We start from the raw sequence: 12147 nt of genomic DNA on the forward strand, positions 1-12147 counted from the left end.
CTTGTTAACATAATCTTTAAATATTTCATTGTAATAATTCGATGTTAAAGAATAATTATATATATTTGATAACTACAGTGCCACATTTATAATATATTATTTATTATTATTTATTATTATTATTATTATTATTATTATTATTATTATTATTATAATTATTATATCACCATTTAATGGCTATTTCACAAATTTTTCTGTTATTTATCAAAATGGCACTTGTTTCAAAATTGTTGTTTTTATTTATTTACATGTTTTATTTATTATTAAATATTTTTATTTTCTTTTGAGGTCCATAGGTGTAATGCTGTAACAGGCCTTTTGGAGTCTTTTTTATATTGTGTAAAATTGATAAAATAAAAACTAGCCACTGCAATATATTAAAAAAAAAAAGAAAGAAAAAGAAGCCACAGTTAAGAAGCTTTATAAAAATTAAACAGAAAATTAAGATTATTTGTGGCTTGAGTCAGTTTTAGTGTGCTGTGTGACCTCCTCTGTAAGACGTGACTCTGATCTAAGTTTTCCGTAGCAGTCCCTCCAGCAACTGCTCTACTCCTGCCATGTATCCGTCACATTACTTGATGTAAAGATCTGTACATTATTACCTTTTTTTAAACAACTTGTATCTCACACAGGGGCTAACAGTTATGAAGATAAAGTTATTTTTTGTATAATAACTTCCTAATGTGACATGATGCTGTACATTTTCTTGTTTCTCCTCAATGAAAAGCTTTCAATTGTCACATTTTTGGCTGTAATACTAAAAATAAAGATGTTTGATAAAATAAAACATTCTAAAAAAGCAGTATTGTTTTAAGAAAGCTACTTTAAAATCTAAAATACCTTTTTTTGTAATTACAAAAGTTATTAGAAATGAGTCTTTAGGGGCAGAAAGCTCACTAAACAAAATGTATCTGAATGACCAGGCATCATTGAACGTGTGTGATAAGAAATAATGTTAGAAATTAAAAGGTTTAGAAAAAGTTTAGGTCTCTAAAAGTTTGGTTTGGATGTTAAATGTTGGAGTTTGCCTCAGACTGCTGCAGGACTTTAAGTTAGTGGCACAACAGCTCCCACTAGAGGCTGCAAAGTGTACTACATGTTAGAAAATTTCTCACCTTATGCATCCACAATGATTTAGTTTGTCCTTCTGATAAAAAATGAGGAAAATGTTTGTAGTTTTTATTGCAAACCTTTATGCTTTATTCATTAAAAAATAAAAATACAGCTTGTTAGAGGAATTAATACACAACAAAACAGCAAAACACATCGAGGGTGAACTAATACCTTTATTTTGAAATTACTGAAAAAATATACAATTTGCAAAAAAATAAAATTGATTTTTTAACACTGATGTAAAAAATAAAAAGGCCGATTCGTTTCATGCTTTGTTTCTACAGTAGGGGGCGCGTTTTTCTCTGAACAGACAAAAAACGAGAGTTTCTAAATGAAATACTCAAAGCACTTGTTCCTCTCGTCGTCCAGCTCCTGGGTCTCGATCTCGAACTTCTTCATGGCGATGAAATACTGAACGAAAGGCTCTCCCAGGGTGCTGCGGATGACGTGATCCTCCCCCAGCGCCTCCAGCGCCTCGTCCAGCTTCACGGGAATGGCGAACTCCCTCTGCTGACTGGGGGCTTTGTTCAAGCTGCTGTCCACGTTCAGGTTGCGTCGAATGCCGTCCAGGCCCGCCGCCACGGTTGCAGCCAGCACGATGTACGGGTTCGCCATGGCTGAGCCCAGCTTGTTGTCGATGTGCATCTCCCTCCCGCCGTGGCACTTGATGTTGAAGGAGCTGCTGTTGTCGTTGCAGCCGCAGGTGGCGCACAGCACTCGTTTGGGGTCTTTCATGGTCTTGGCGATGTGACTCCTGCACCCCAAGCCAGGGGACATCAGGCAGCTGAGGGCGGCGGAGTGGGTGAGGAGCCCGGCAAGCCACTTCCTGCCAATCTCAGACAGATCGCCAGACTTCTCCCCACTCTGGAAGAGGCTGCGGCGCCCGTTAGCATCCCACAAGCTGTGGGAGAGCACGCCAGCGTTGTACAGACCGTCATCGGTGAAGAAGCTGGCGATGTAGCTGTATTTACGGGCCATTTCTTTGATGCCTGTGCGGAAGGTGAAGGCGCTATCCGCGGCGGCAATCCCAAACTCCGGCCTCAGGTTGATCTCCATCTGACCGGGCCCGCTCGCAGAGGAGATGCTGTCAATGTCGGCGCCCATGCAGTACATGCTGTCCACCAGCTGCTGGAAGAACGGCAGGTCGTGGTTGCTGAGCAGGGTGGTCGCCGGGAACAGGAGCGTCTTCGGTCCGATCCGGTCAGGCGCTCCGAGGACGCAGCATTCGTAGGTGAAGGACGAGTGCAGGGAGAACCCCAGGCTTTGGAGCTGCCCCAGGAGCTGCTTGGCGATGAGGCGTGGGGAGGTACGTAGGGGGTTTCCCTGCACGGTGCAGGGGTCGCAGATGACCCGTGCGGTCTGCTCGGCCCAGGGTAAGACCCTGAAGGTTGAGAGATCGGGAATCAGGAGGACGTCGCTGCTGAAGTTGGCGGTGTTGGCGTGGTCGACCTCGTTGCTCTTTGGGCTCAGCGTGAGCTCCAGGTAGCTTCTGGGCATCGGTATCCCGTAAACGGCTTTCTCCTGTGGATGCAACATTTATTACACACCTTTAATGCAACTTTCAACCAAAGACGGACGGATAGGTGGATGGATGTGAGGGGATTACATGGAAGAAGCGGACAGGCACTGTCTTGGACCTGGACACCCCGTGGAGGTCGGTGGCCTCAAACCGGACAAAGTTGATGTTGTCTCTGGCGATCTGCTGCTTGATCTGCTCCATGGCGGAAATGAATCTCTGATTCCCGATGATCTCAACAAGGTCACTACCGAGCTCTGAGAAAGAGGACAGAAAATGACAGGAAAGGTTTGTTTTAAGATTCCTTTTCCTTGTGCTAACCACCGCTCCTGATCTCTAAAGGGTGACGCCTTTTGCACACCAGACACATATATTTTGCGCCAACTGGCTTTCAAGGCAAGCCCTCACACCAAAAATGCAGCTTTTGTTTTTTTCCGACCAACGTCGATGTTTCCAATGTTTTGCTTGCAATGAGTACACATCCGACCAATTAAAATGCCCATTGTTGACACGTCATTTACCAAAACATTCAACATGGCGGACACCTTGATTGTGTTCATGTCCCAGCCATAGACTGTGAAAGAAAAACGTCATCTTGCTGGCTCCAAGTGAGGTTGCCACAAAAACTGCTCCCCCTGGTGGCTGGTTACTGTAAATACATTACACTTCAGAATCACAGGCGTGGTATCTTTTGAAAAAAAAAAAAATATATATATATATATTTTTTTTTTTTTAAATGAATGAATAAATAAAAATAAAGTTAAAAATGTGATAATAAAATAAAATAAAATAGAATAAAACAAAATAAAATAAAATAAAAATTGATAAAAAAATAAAAGAGAAATTTTCTACAAGTCAGAGATCTCATTTCAGACTGAAATCTTGCCACAAATTACAGATTTCTGTCCAGGATTTTGGGACGAGAGCATGAATCAGTAAATAACTCACTAACAAATATGAGGAAAAACAGGGTTCCTGCGGATCCTTGAAAAGTCTTAAAAGGCATTGAATTCATAATTCTAAAAATAAGGCCTGAATTAGCATTAAAAAGTCTTAAATCCAAATTTCAGAAGTCTTAAAAATTTGAACACATTGGTAAGATTTATGTTAGTTTGAAGTAAAAAAATATTAAGTAACATTTGTCTATTTTCTAAATAATTTCCTGATTTACTCTCGTGGCAACATCGCATAGTCACAATAGCGGAACTAACAAAACGGTGATGTGGTTGCACCAGGAACTTTTAAAGCAGACACATGTCTTGGTTCTACCTAGGGTGCCTGGAGAGAGAAAAAAATGAGGAAAAATTGGCAAAAAAATCCAAAAGTGGCTTAGGAAAATTGATTATGGCAGCAAAATTGAGAATTAAATTTCAAATTAAATTTCAAAAACCATAGAAAATTTTCAAAAATGGTTGTGACAGTGGCCAAAAGAGATGAATAGGGGCAAAATAGGCATAAAGTTGTAAAAAATGGGGTTAAAAAAAAGGTAAAAAGTGATGTTTTATGTAAAATAAACATTGGGTCAAAATTGCCTCTAACCCAGGTAATTCATGTGGTGTTTTTGTTTGTTAGTTTTGTTTGTTTCGTTGTCGACTTGTTTTTAAATTTGATTTCCAACGTCATTAAAAAAGTCTTAAAAAGTCTTAAATTTAACTTGCCTTGAGCTGTAGGAACCCTGAAAAAGAAATTTGTGGTCAAACTTTAAGAAATTAATACACCTGGTAGAAATGTTTCTCATGTCCAATTGTTGTGGTGATTTGAAGATATCATTTGGCTGTCTTGTATTCATGTCCTCTTTTTTTCTAAAAAATTTCATTTTCACAAGTTTTACGAGTTTAAAAACGAGGTTTTACGTCATGTTTAACAATGATTGGCTGCTGCTGTTTTTGTGCATTTTTGGGGGGATTGTAAAATATGTTGGGGGATAGAGTCAAGAAGTAGACTCTTGAAAAAAAAATGGTCAAAATGATTGGAGGACAATAGCTACTGAGATTGAATATGACACCTCCAAATTTTTTTGCATTTTTGTGCCATTTCTTTGCGTTGCCATTGGTGTGCAGAGGCCTTAAGAGTTAAAATCCTAACTTTTGGAATGAGTCACCAAGACATCTCAAAATATTGTCTACTTTCAGGTTTCCAGCTAAAATATTCAAATCTTTAATTTTTTCTTTCTTTAAAGATTTGGTTTTGTCGCCCCCTAGTGGAAGCCATGTCAGAACCAGAATTAAACAAGCTCTACATATGGAATTTGTGTTGCTGTTTAAGGCGGTGATCTGTTGCTGTAAGTTGTCTCACCCTGACTACAAAGGTGATCCTGCAGCTTTGAGGCTATTTTTGTCCCTGGTTCGGTCTTTAAGAGTCTAATAAAGGACACAGATGATGTTAAAGAGGGGGTATTGTTCTTTTCACATTGTAAACAAACACAACTGCTTCATGGCACGATGGAGGGAACCCCAAATGTTTAGGTTTGCTCCAAACCTGCTCCCAAATGCGGAGGTATCTTCCCCTCAGGCCTCCAGAGGGCTGACCAATCAGAGGGAAGGGGTCTCAAAACTAAGTGTTTCAGACAGAAGCTGAAATAAGGGTTTTCTAAAACACCAGTAAGTCACTGATACTGATTTTTTTTTAGCTGTTAGTCATGTGAAGCTACTACAGTGGCACCTGGGGGACAAAACAAATACTGAAAAAAAGCACAATACCCCGCTTTAAGTTGCGTCCTTGGCCTACTCTGAAAACACTTTTAGGTTAAAGACCTTTGAACAAGGTTATAAAAACAGACTAGATAAAAACCAAACACATGACATGTAAAATTTATCATATTCTCCTGAGACCCAGCAACGCATTTTTGTCCTCTGCAGAGGAAATCACTTTCAAAGCTTTATTTAAAAAACAAAATAGCCTGCAAGGATAAAACCTGTTGCACTCTCTAGAGGACATCCTGACTTTTCCAGTGATATCTGTTTGTTAGAGTTTTATCCAATGAAACAAAAGGTCTGTCCCTCCAATATGGCCGCCCAACCAACAGCTGTGTTTTATCAACGTAAGAAAAGAAAGTTATTCGATTTATGCTAGCGCTAAGTGTTTCAGCTACATTTTGAGAAGTTTTCATGTCATACTTAGTTTGTTTTGTTTTGTTTTTGTTTTTTTTTAATTACAGCACAATCTAAATTTAGTTTTAAGTTTTCAATGTTTTTTCAGATTTGTTGACATTTATACACCTGGAAAAAGGGGAGGGAAAACAGGCTACAACAGTTACAAGCTAACTTTTAGATAGAAAGTGATTTTTGTTTTGTTTCATTTAAGCACCAAAAACTGCTGATTCCCTCTTTAAAAGTTTAGAAATATGAAAGAAGAAAGACAATTTTTCGGAATGAGGAAGTCCCACTGTCCCCAGCACAGGACATTAAATAAAAAAAATAAAAATAAAATTAAAAATGTATTTAAAAAAATAAAAAAAATATGAAAACATAAAAATTAAATATAAAAAAAAAATTATGAAAAAAAAATAATGCAAAAAAATCAGAAATTGTAGCATTTTTAATTAAATTTTTAACTATCAAAACTTTTGCTGAAGTTTTTACCCTTTTTGATAAAAATTTGTTTTGCTGAGAAGCTGAAATCAAGAAACTCTAGATAAGGTCGTTCAAAGCAGTACAGTGTTTGTCCACTAGAGGGTACCATCAAGCCTGTAGAAAGTCTCACTGCAGATTAACTCAGAACACATTTAAAAAATATACGTTTAATGCTTTTATGTTGTTAAAATTTTAACAAACAACCCATAGTTTTTTAATATTTTGTTCAAATTAATTTCTACTAGCTCTAAAAATCTAGTTTCAGCAGGTGGCGCCACTGAGGGCAGAGAAACCCTGTGAAAATGAGAGCAAACCATTATTCCTCCTGATAAAAGAGACGTAGATCCTTCTGTTAGAGCTGAACCCACGGCTCAAAGTGACCTTTTCTTTCAGGTAAATAATCTCAATTAATAACGGTAAATTTCAGTTTAAATATTTAAAAATCCATCAAAGATTTAGTCCAATTCATTAAACCCCAGGAAGTTTTCTGATTAAGAAAGGTTTTAAAAGAAGAAGTTGCTCAAGTGATGGAGTCAGCTACACCAGCATCTTTCACTGTTCTTCCTTATAAGTCTCTGTCTCAGGTAAACGCAGCTTCACTTACCTGTATGAGAAGCTCCGCTCTCTGCCCAGGAGCCGCCGGCTGTGTGTGTGTGTCCTCTAACCCCCGGCTGCCTATTTGTGTTGGCCTCAGACCTGAATGAGCTGGACGAATCCACGTTGGGAGGCTGCTGAATAGACGTGCTCTCACCGGACCTGGGCCCCCCTTTTCTGGAAACTTCAAAGTTTGGTTTGAAGGTGCTGAACGCTCTGCTGGGGAGTCCATCGTCCTGACGGGCCTCTGGTTTTCCACCTCCTCCACCACCTCCTCCAACGCCTCCTCCACTGCTGCGGCTGCTTCCATGCAGGTACGTGTAAGGACTCCCTGGTTTTCCTTCATCCCTGCTCCGGATGCTGAGCAGAGGACTCTCCTTCAGGATGGTCTTCAGCTCCTCCATGGTTTGGCGAGGCACGCGGCCCATCTCGCCATACGCCACCCTGCTTTTGGAGGGCGTCTCCACGCTCCAGTCTTCTGAGACAGACGGCTCATCCATCCGCTCTGGAGCTCTGTGCGGCAGGGGGCCGATGGAGATCACGGTGGGGGCGTCTGGAGGAAGAGGGGTGCTGGGTGGGGAGTGGATGATGCAGGGACCTCCTGCTCTGGTGCCCCAGTCCAGCGGGGACACGTACTTCCCCGTCACCCTCACTCCTTTGCCGTTGTTCACGCTCATCCCTGTCCCGTCTATCTGGTCTTTACTCCTGCTGACACCTCCCTCCTGGAAAACACAAGCAGGTCTATCACAGGTTTAAGCTTTTATGAAAGACAACCAGACATCATCAAGTCAAGGCAGAAAAAGTGGAGTTGTTACCTTGAAATCTTCAGAGTCATTCATTTCTTACTTTGCACTCTTTCATGAAATTTAATTTGGAGTTTGATAGCCCTCATGTGAAGGCAAAGCTTCACCTGCTCATTAATTTTTATACACAATTGATACAATGCTGACAGGTTAGAAGATTCTCCAGCAGCTGCAGGAGTCCGGCTGGGAACTGGCAGGGTCCAGGCGCTGCTAGACTCCGAGCCGCTGCCGCAGCTTTGAGCTCATTGGCTGTGCGTCGGGGACAATTCAGAGCTGCTTTTGTGTGAGAGTGCAGAGCTCAGCAGCTGTTTGAGCTTCCAGAAAGAGTTGTGGAGCTAAAGTATTTATTCCAGAGAGATGCAAACACATGAAAGTATGAGGAGGAAACACAAAAGCAGGGTGTGGTTACTGTAAATACATTTAATTTCAGAATCACAGGCGTGGTATCTTTTGCAAAAAAAAAAAAAAAAAAAAAAAAGAGAAACTTTCCTTTAAAAAAAATTGAATAAAATAAGAAATAATAAAATAAAAAAATGATAATAATAATAAAAAAAAATAAAAAATAAAATTAAAAGAATATAAAATAAAATATTAAAATAAAAAATAAATAAAATAAAAATTAAAAATAAAAAAATAAAAATAGAGAAAATATCTACCAGTTGGAGATTTCATTTCATACTGACATCTTGCAAAAAATTCCCAATTTCTGTTCAGGATTTTGAAACAAGAGCATGAATCAGTAAATAACTCACTAACATAAATATAAGGAAAACAAAATTTTAGGTTTTTGGGAATCTAAATGACAGTGATAGTAATTTTAAATTAAAAATCTGTATCAAATCACTCGTTGACACATCATTTACCAAAACATTCAACATGGCGGACAACTGGATAGTGTTCATGTCCCAGCCATAGACTGTAAAAAAGAATGGGCGTCATCTTGCTCTGCTCCAAGTGAGGTCGCCACAAAAACTGCTCCCCCTGGTGGCTGGCTGCAGTATAGGTAAAAAAAAAAATCTGGCTCCCCAGTCATTCCAGATGGGCTGTGGTCAAACTAAATAGTGCAAATTATGTTCAGAGCAAAATCAAAAATACTCCCTGACTCAATACAAAGGTTCTTTTCGATTCAGGACAGTCCGTATAATCGCAATAATATTTGCAAATTTACTGTACAAAAATCTAAAAGAGGTATGAAAGCAGATGTGCGGTTAATTATCGATGTTGTTGTTTCTTTGCTTTTTTGGAGGTCGGTAGCCTACAAAGCTGACATCACAGGATCGGCCTTTGTAAGCAGTCTGCTTTTGCCTTTGCCTTTCAGGTCAGGGGACAAAAGTATAATTTGTTTTTCTGTCAATACCAATTAACAGAAAAAGTGAAAATGGAGCCTTTTTTCCTTTTCTAACAAAAACAAAACAACATTTTTTTTTTTGTTTTTGAATTGAAAAAGGATAAGGGAAACCAACACAATCATATTACGGCCGAATTTCGTTTTTTTTTATTTTCCTTTTTCATTTTTTTTCTTTGTTTACAGGTCTCAGAACGAAGAAACAGAAGATCGCGATCACAGAAAAACTGGACTCCCTACCAAAATAAAAGCCTTCCTGATAAATAAAATAAATAAAAGATAAATTACTTTAAATGGCGCTTTTATATTTTTACAGTGTTAATTATATACACTACAATGATAATCTTAGTAATAATAATGATAATAATAATAGTAATAATAATAACAAATTGTATTTATTTAATAATGATATATTTTGATAATAATAATAATGATAATAATAATAATAATAATAATTATTATTATTATTATTATAACAATGATTTCCATTAGAGACAATAAGAGACATTTAATGCGTGAAAACAAGATTGTTAATGCTTGGCTATGAGTCAGTTCACCTTCATGAAAAGTGTTGATGATATGGCTTTTGATTATGAAATACGTGTGCCATTTTAACTTTGTGACATGCCAGCTGCATGGCGTGTGCTGATGGGTGACATTAACGTACCCTGGGACTGAAAACAACACCTGACAAGATCACAGGTCCAAGCAGCCGAAATTAACTGAATGAATGAATGAATGAATGAACATCGAATTCAGGAACTCGCATCTGGAGTTTCCGTCAAATGCAACGGGATGTTAAATCTACTACGCCAGCTGAACAACATGTCATACACTTCAACGGCTACGCAGATGACACCCTACTGTTCTTCACACCCTCACCAGCCCCTTCACTGACATCAAACTTTGGATGAACGGCAACTTCCTCTAACTCAGCTGTTATAAGTATGAAATAATAGTTTTTGGCCCCAAATCCCTCCTCTCCTCCGTAACCTTAGCATCTTCTTCAACACCCCTCTATCCTTCAAATCACCATCTGTAACAACCAATACAATACTTACAGTGCACCTGGAAAGTTTTCACTGCGCTCCACTTTTTTCATTTTCAGATCTTTGCAGAGATGTTGTCCTGGAGCCACTCCTTAGATACCTTGGCTGTGGTCTCAAGGTCATTATCCAACTGAAAGATGAACCGTGGCCCTAGTCTGAGGTCTAAAGCTTTTTGGAGCAGGTTTCCATCCGGGATGCCTCTGACCATCGCTGCATTCCCTCAATCCTGACTGGTCCCCCTGTTCCTGCCGCTGAAAAACATCCCCACAGCATGACGCTGACACCACCATGCTTCACTGTAGGGATGGTATTGGCCACGTCGTCATTATGGAGTGTGTGTAAAATAAAAAAAAATCAATTTTCAAATGAGGCTGTTACATAAATTGTGGAAAAGTTTGTCGCTGCAAATACTTTCTAAACCTTTTCATAAAAGACTTTAATCAAGATAAAAAAATAGTACAATAATCCTGAAGTAAAGATCTGAATGTTTGCTGGTGCCTCCATTAAAATATACATTTAAATGGTCTGGGCCCACTTTGGGCCTGAATTATACCAATGATAATACATATTTAAAAAAAAAAAAAAAAAAAAAAAAAATCTGCAATGTCTTTGTTTATGTATGGCCAGATACCACCAATGCAAATAAAGTTAAATCAAAATTAGCATTTTTGTTAGCTAACCTTTGCCAAACATCAAAATTAAAACCAGCTTTAAAAAATTCATCTTTTTCAAACGTTTTTCCCCAATCCACGTGGAAAAGCAGTTCAACAACAGGCCAGTTTGGAGCTATTTTTAGATTAATTTCCCAGTATCTCTGGATGCTTCCTGCTGTCTCCGGTCCGCACGTGGTCCCAGGAGGTGAGTGCGGCCTGAGCAGGCCGACACCACCTGACCCAGGCAGCGTGGAGGGAGAGATGTCTGGGCAGAACACCTCACATTTTTCAGGGTGGGGTTTTGGAGAACTGCGTCAAGCTCGAGACAGACCACCGTGGGGAGCACCGGACACTGTGCTAGATTTTATTTTTCAAAATAAAACTCAAGGTGTGTCCGAAAAAATCGATAAAAAAAAACAGTAAAAACACAACATAAATTGAAAAAAAAAAACTTAAATCCTTAAATGCTTGAGTAAACGTGGATTACAAATTGTGATTCTTTTTTTTTCTCACTAAAACTAGGGTGTTTATATTTTACACGTGCACACCTCTGTGAGTGTGGGGAATTTAGCTGCAGGGGATACAACTGCTTCAACATGCATGACTCATCTCATGAATAAGAGTGTATTTGTCTTTTGGCTAATAAGCAAAGATTAGCCCTTGGTTTGGTCTACTGAAGAATATTATTTTCGATACAGCCGAAAATTAAGCCAATTATTTTGTTTTTGATAAAGAAAGAAAATTAAAAACAAACAAACAAACATAATTAAAACAACAGCGTTAGTTTTTTTTTTTTAATAGAAGGGACAGAAATGTAAAAAAAAAAAAATCAAGCTTAGTTTGTTCTTTAAAGCCCCCCCCCCCCCCCTTTTTTTTTTCCAATTTTGGCAACTTAAAAAACACAGAATCACAGAAGCAACATTTCAAGAATTGTCCACCAGAGTGCGCTGTGACTCTATAGCTTGTTATATCTGCAGCACTGTCTACAGCACCTGTAAAATTTGCACATTATCCTTTGGTAATGTTTCTTTTTTTTCTGATTTCAAATCAGTTTAAAAGTCAAACAAGTGGACAATAAGGCAACAAAGACTTTTGAGATGGTATGAACTTAAATATTTTGAGAATTTGGTTTCGTTTATAACAAAGTGTAACCCCCAATTTTTATTAATTCATTTATTTTTTTAATTTTTTGAGGTGAAATAACACCATTGAGTTTGAGCTTGTTTGTTTAACTTATGTATTATTTTTCTTTCTTTTTTTTTTTTTTTTTTTGTTGAAGTTGTTGTTCTGTATATTTTTTTAACAGCAAGTTTTTTTTTTAAGTATGAAAAAAATGCCAAAATTAAATCAATAATAATAGCTTGATAACTTGATTTATTAAATAAGGATTATTTGTTCAATTTTTTATGATATATAAAAACAAACAAAATAATAACGGTGGATAGGTGTGGAGGGAAGTGCCGCACACATGTTTTATTTTGAAGGTCTGGACAGGAAATGAC

The 12147-nt window shown here is 38.2% G+C and overlaps 1 protein-coding gene across 1 annotated transcript; it reads right to left on the minus strand.

Annotated features, from left to right (window-relative positions):
• Positions 1–1377: 1377 nt before the first annotated feature.
• On the minus strand, positions 1378–7634 carry lgsn (lengsin, lens protein with glutamine synthetase domain). Its single transcript, XM_074665019.1, has 4 exons — positions 7611–7634; positions 6806–7517; positions 2720–2886; positions 1378–2634 (listed from the first exon to the last, which is right to left on the minus strand). The coding sequence occupies exons 1-4, from the start codon at positions 7632–7634 to the stop codon at positions 1441–1443; spliced, it is 2097 nt and encodes a 698-aa protein (XP_074521120.1). The 3' UTR covers positions 1378–1440.
• Positions 7635–12147: the final 4513 nt, after the last annotated feature.

This window comes from Halichoeres trimaculatus, unplaced genomic scaffold (assembly GCF_033239565.1).
Source record: "Halichoeres trimaculatus isolate MK-OKI-2021-1 unplaced genomic scaffold, fHalTri1.1 fHalTri1_scaffold_2, whole genome shotgun sequence".
Taxonomy (NCBI): Eukaryota; Metazoa; Chordata; class Actinopteri; order Labriformes; family Labridae; genus Halichoeres; species Halichoeres trimaculatus.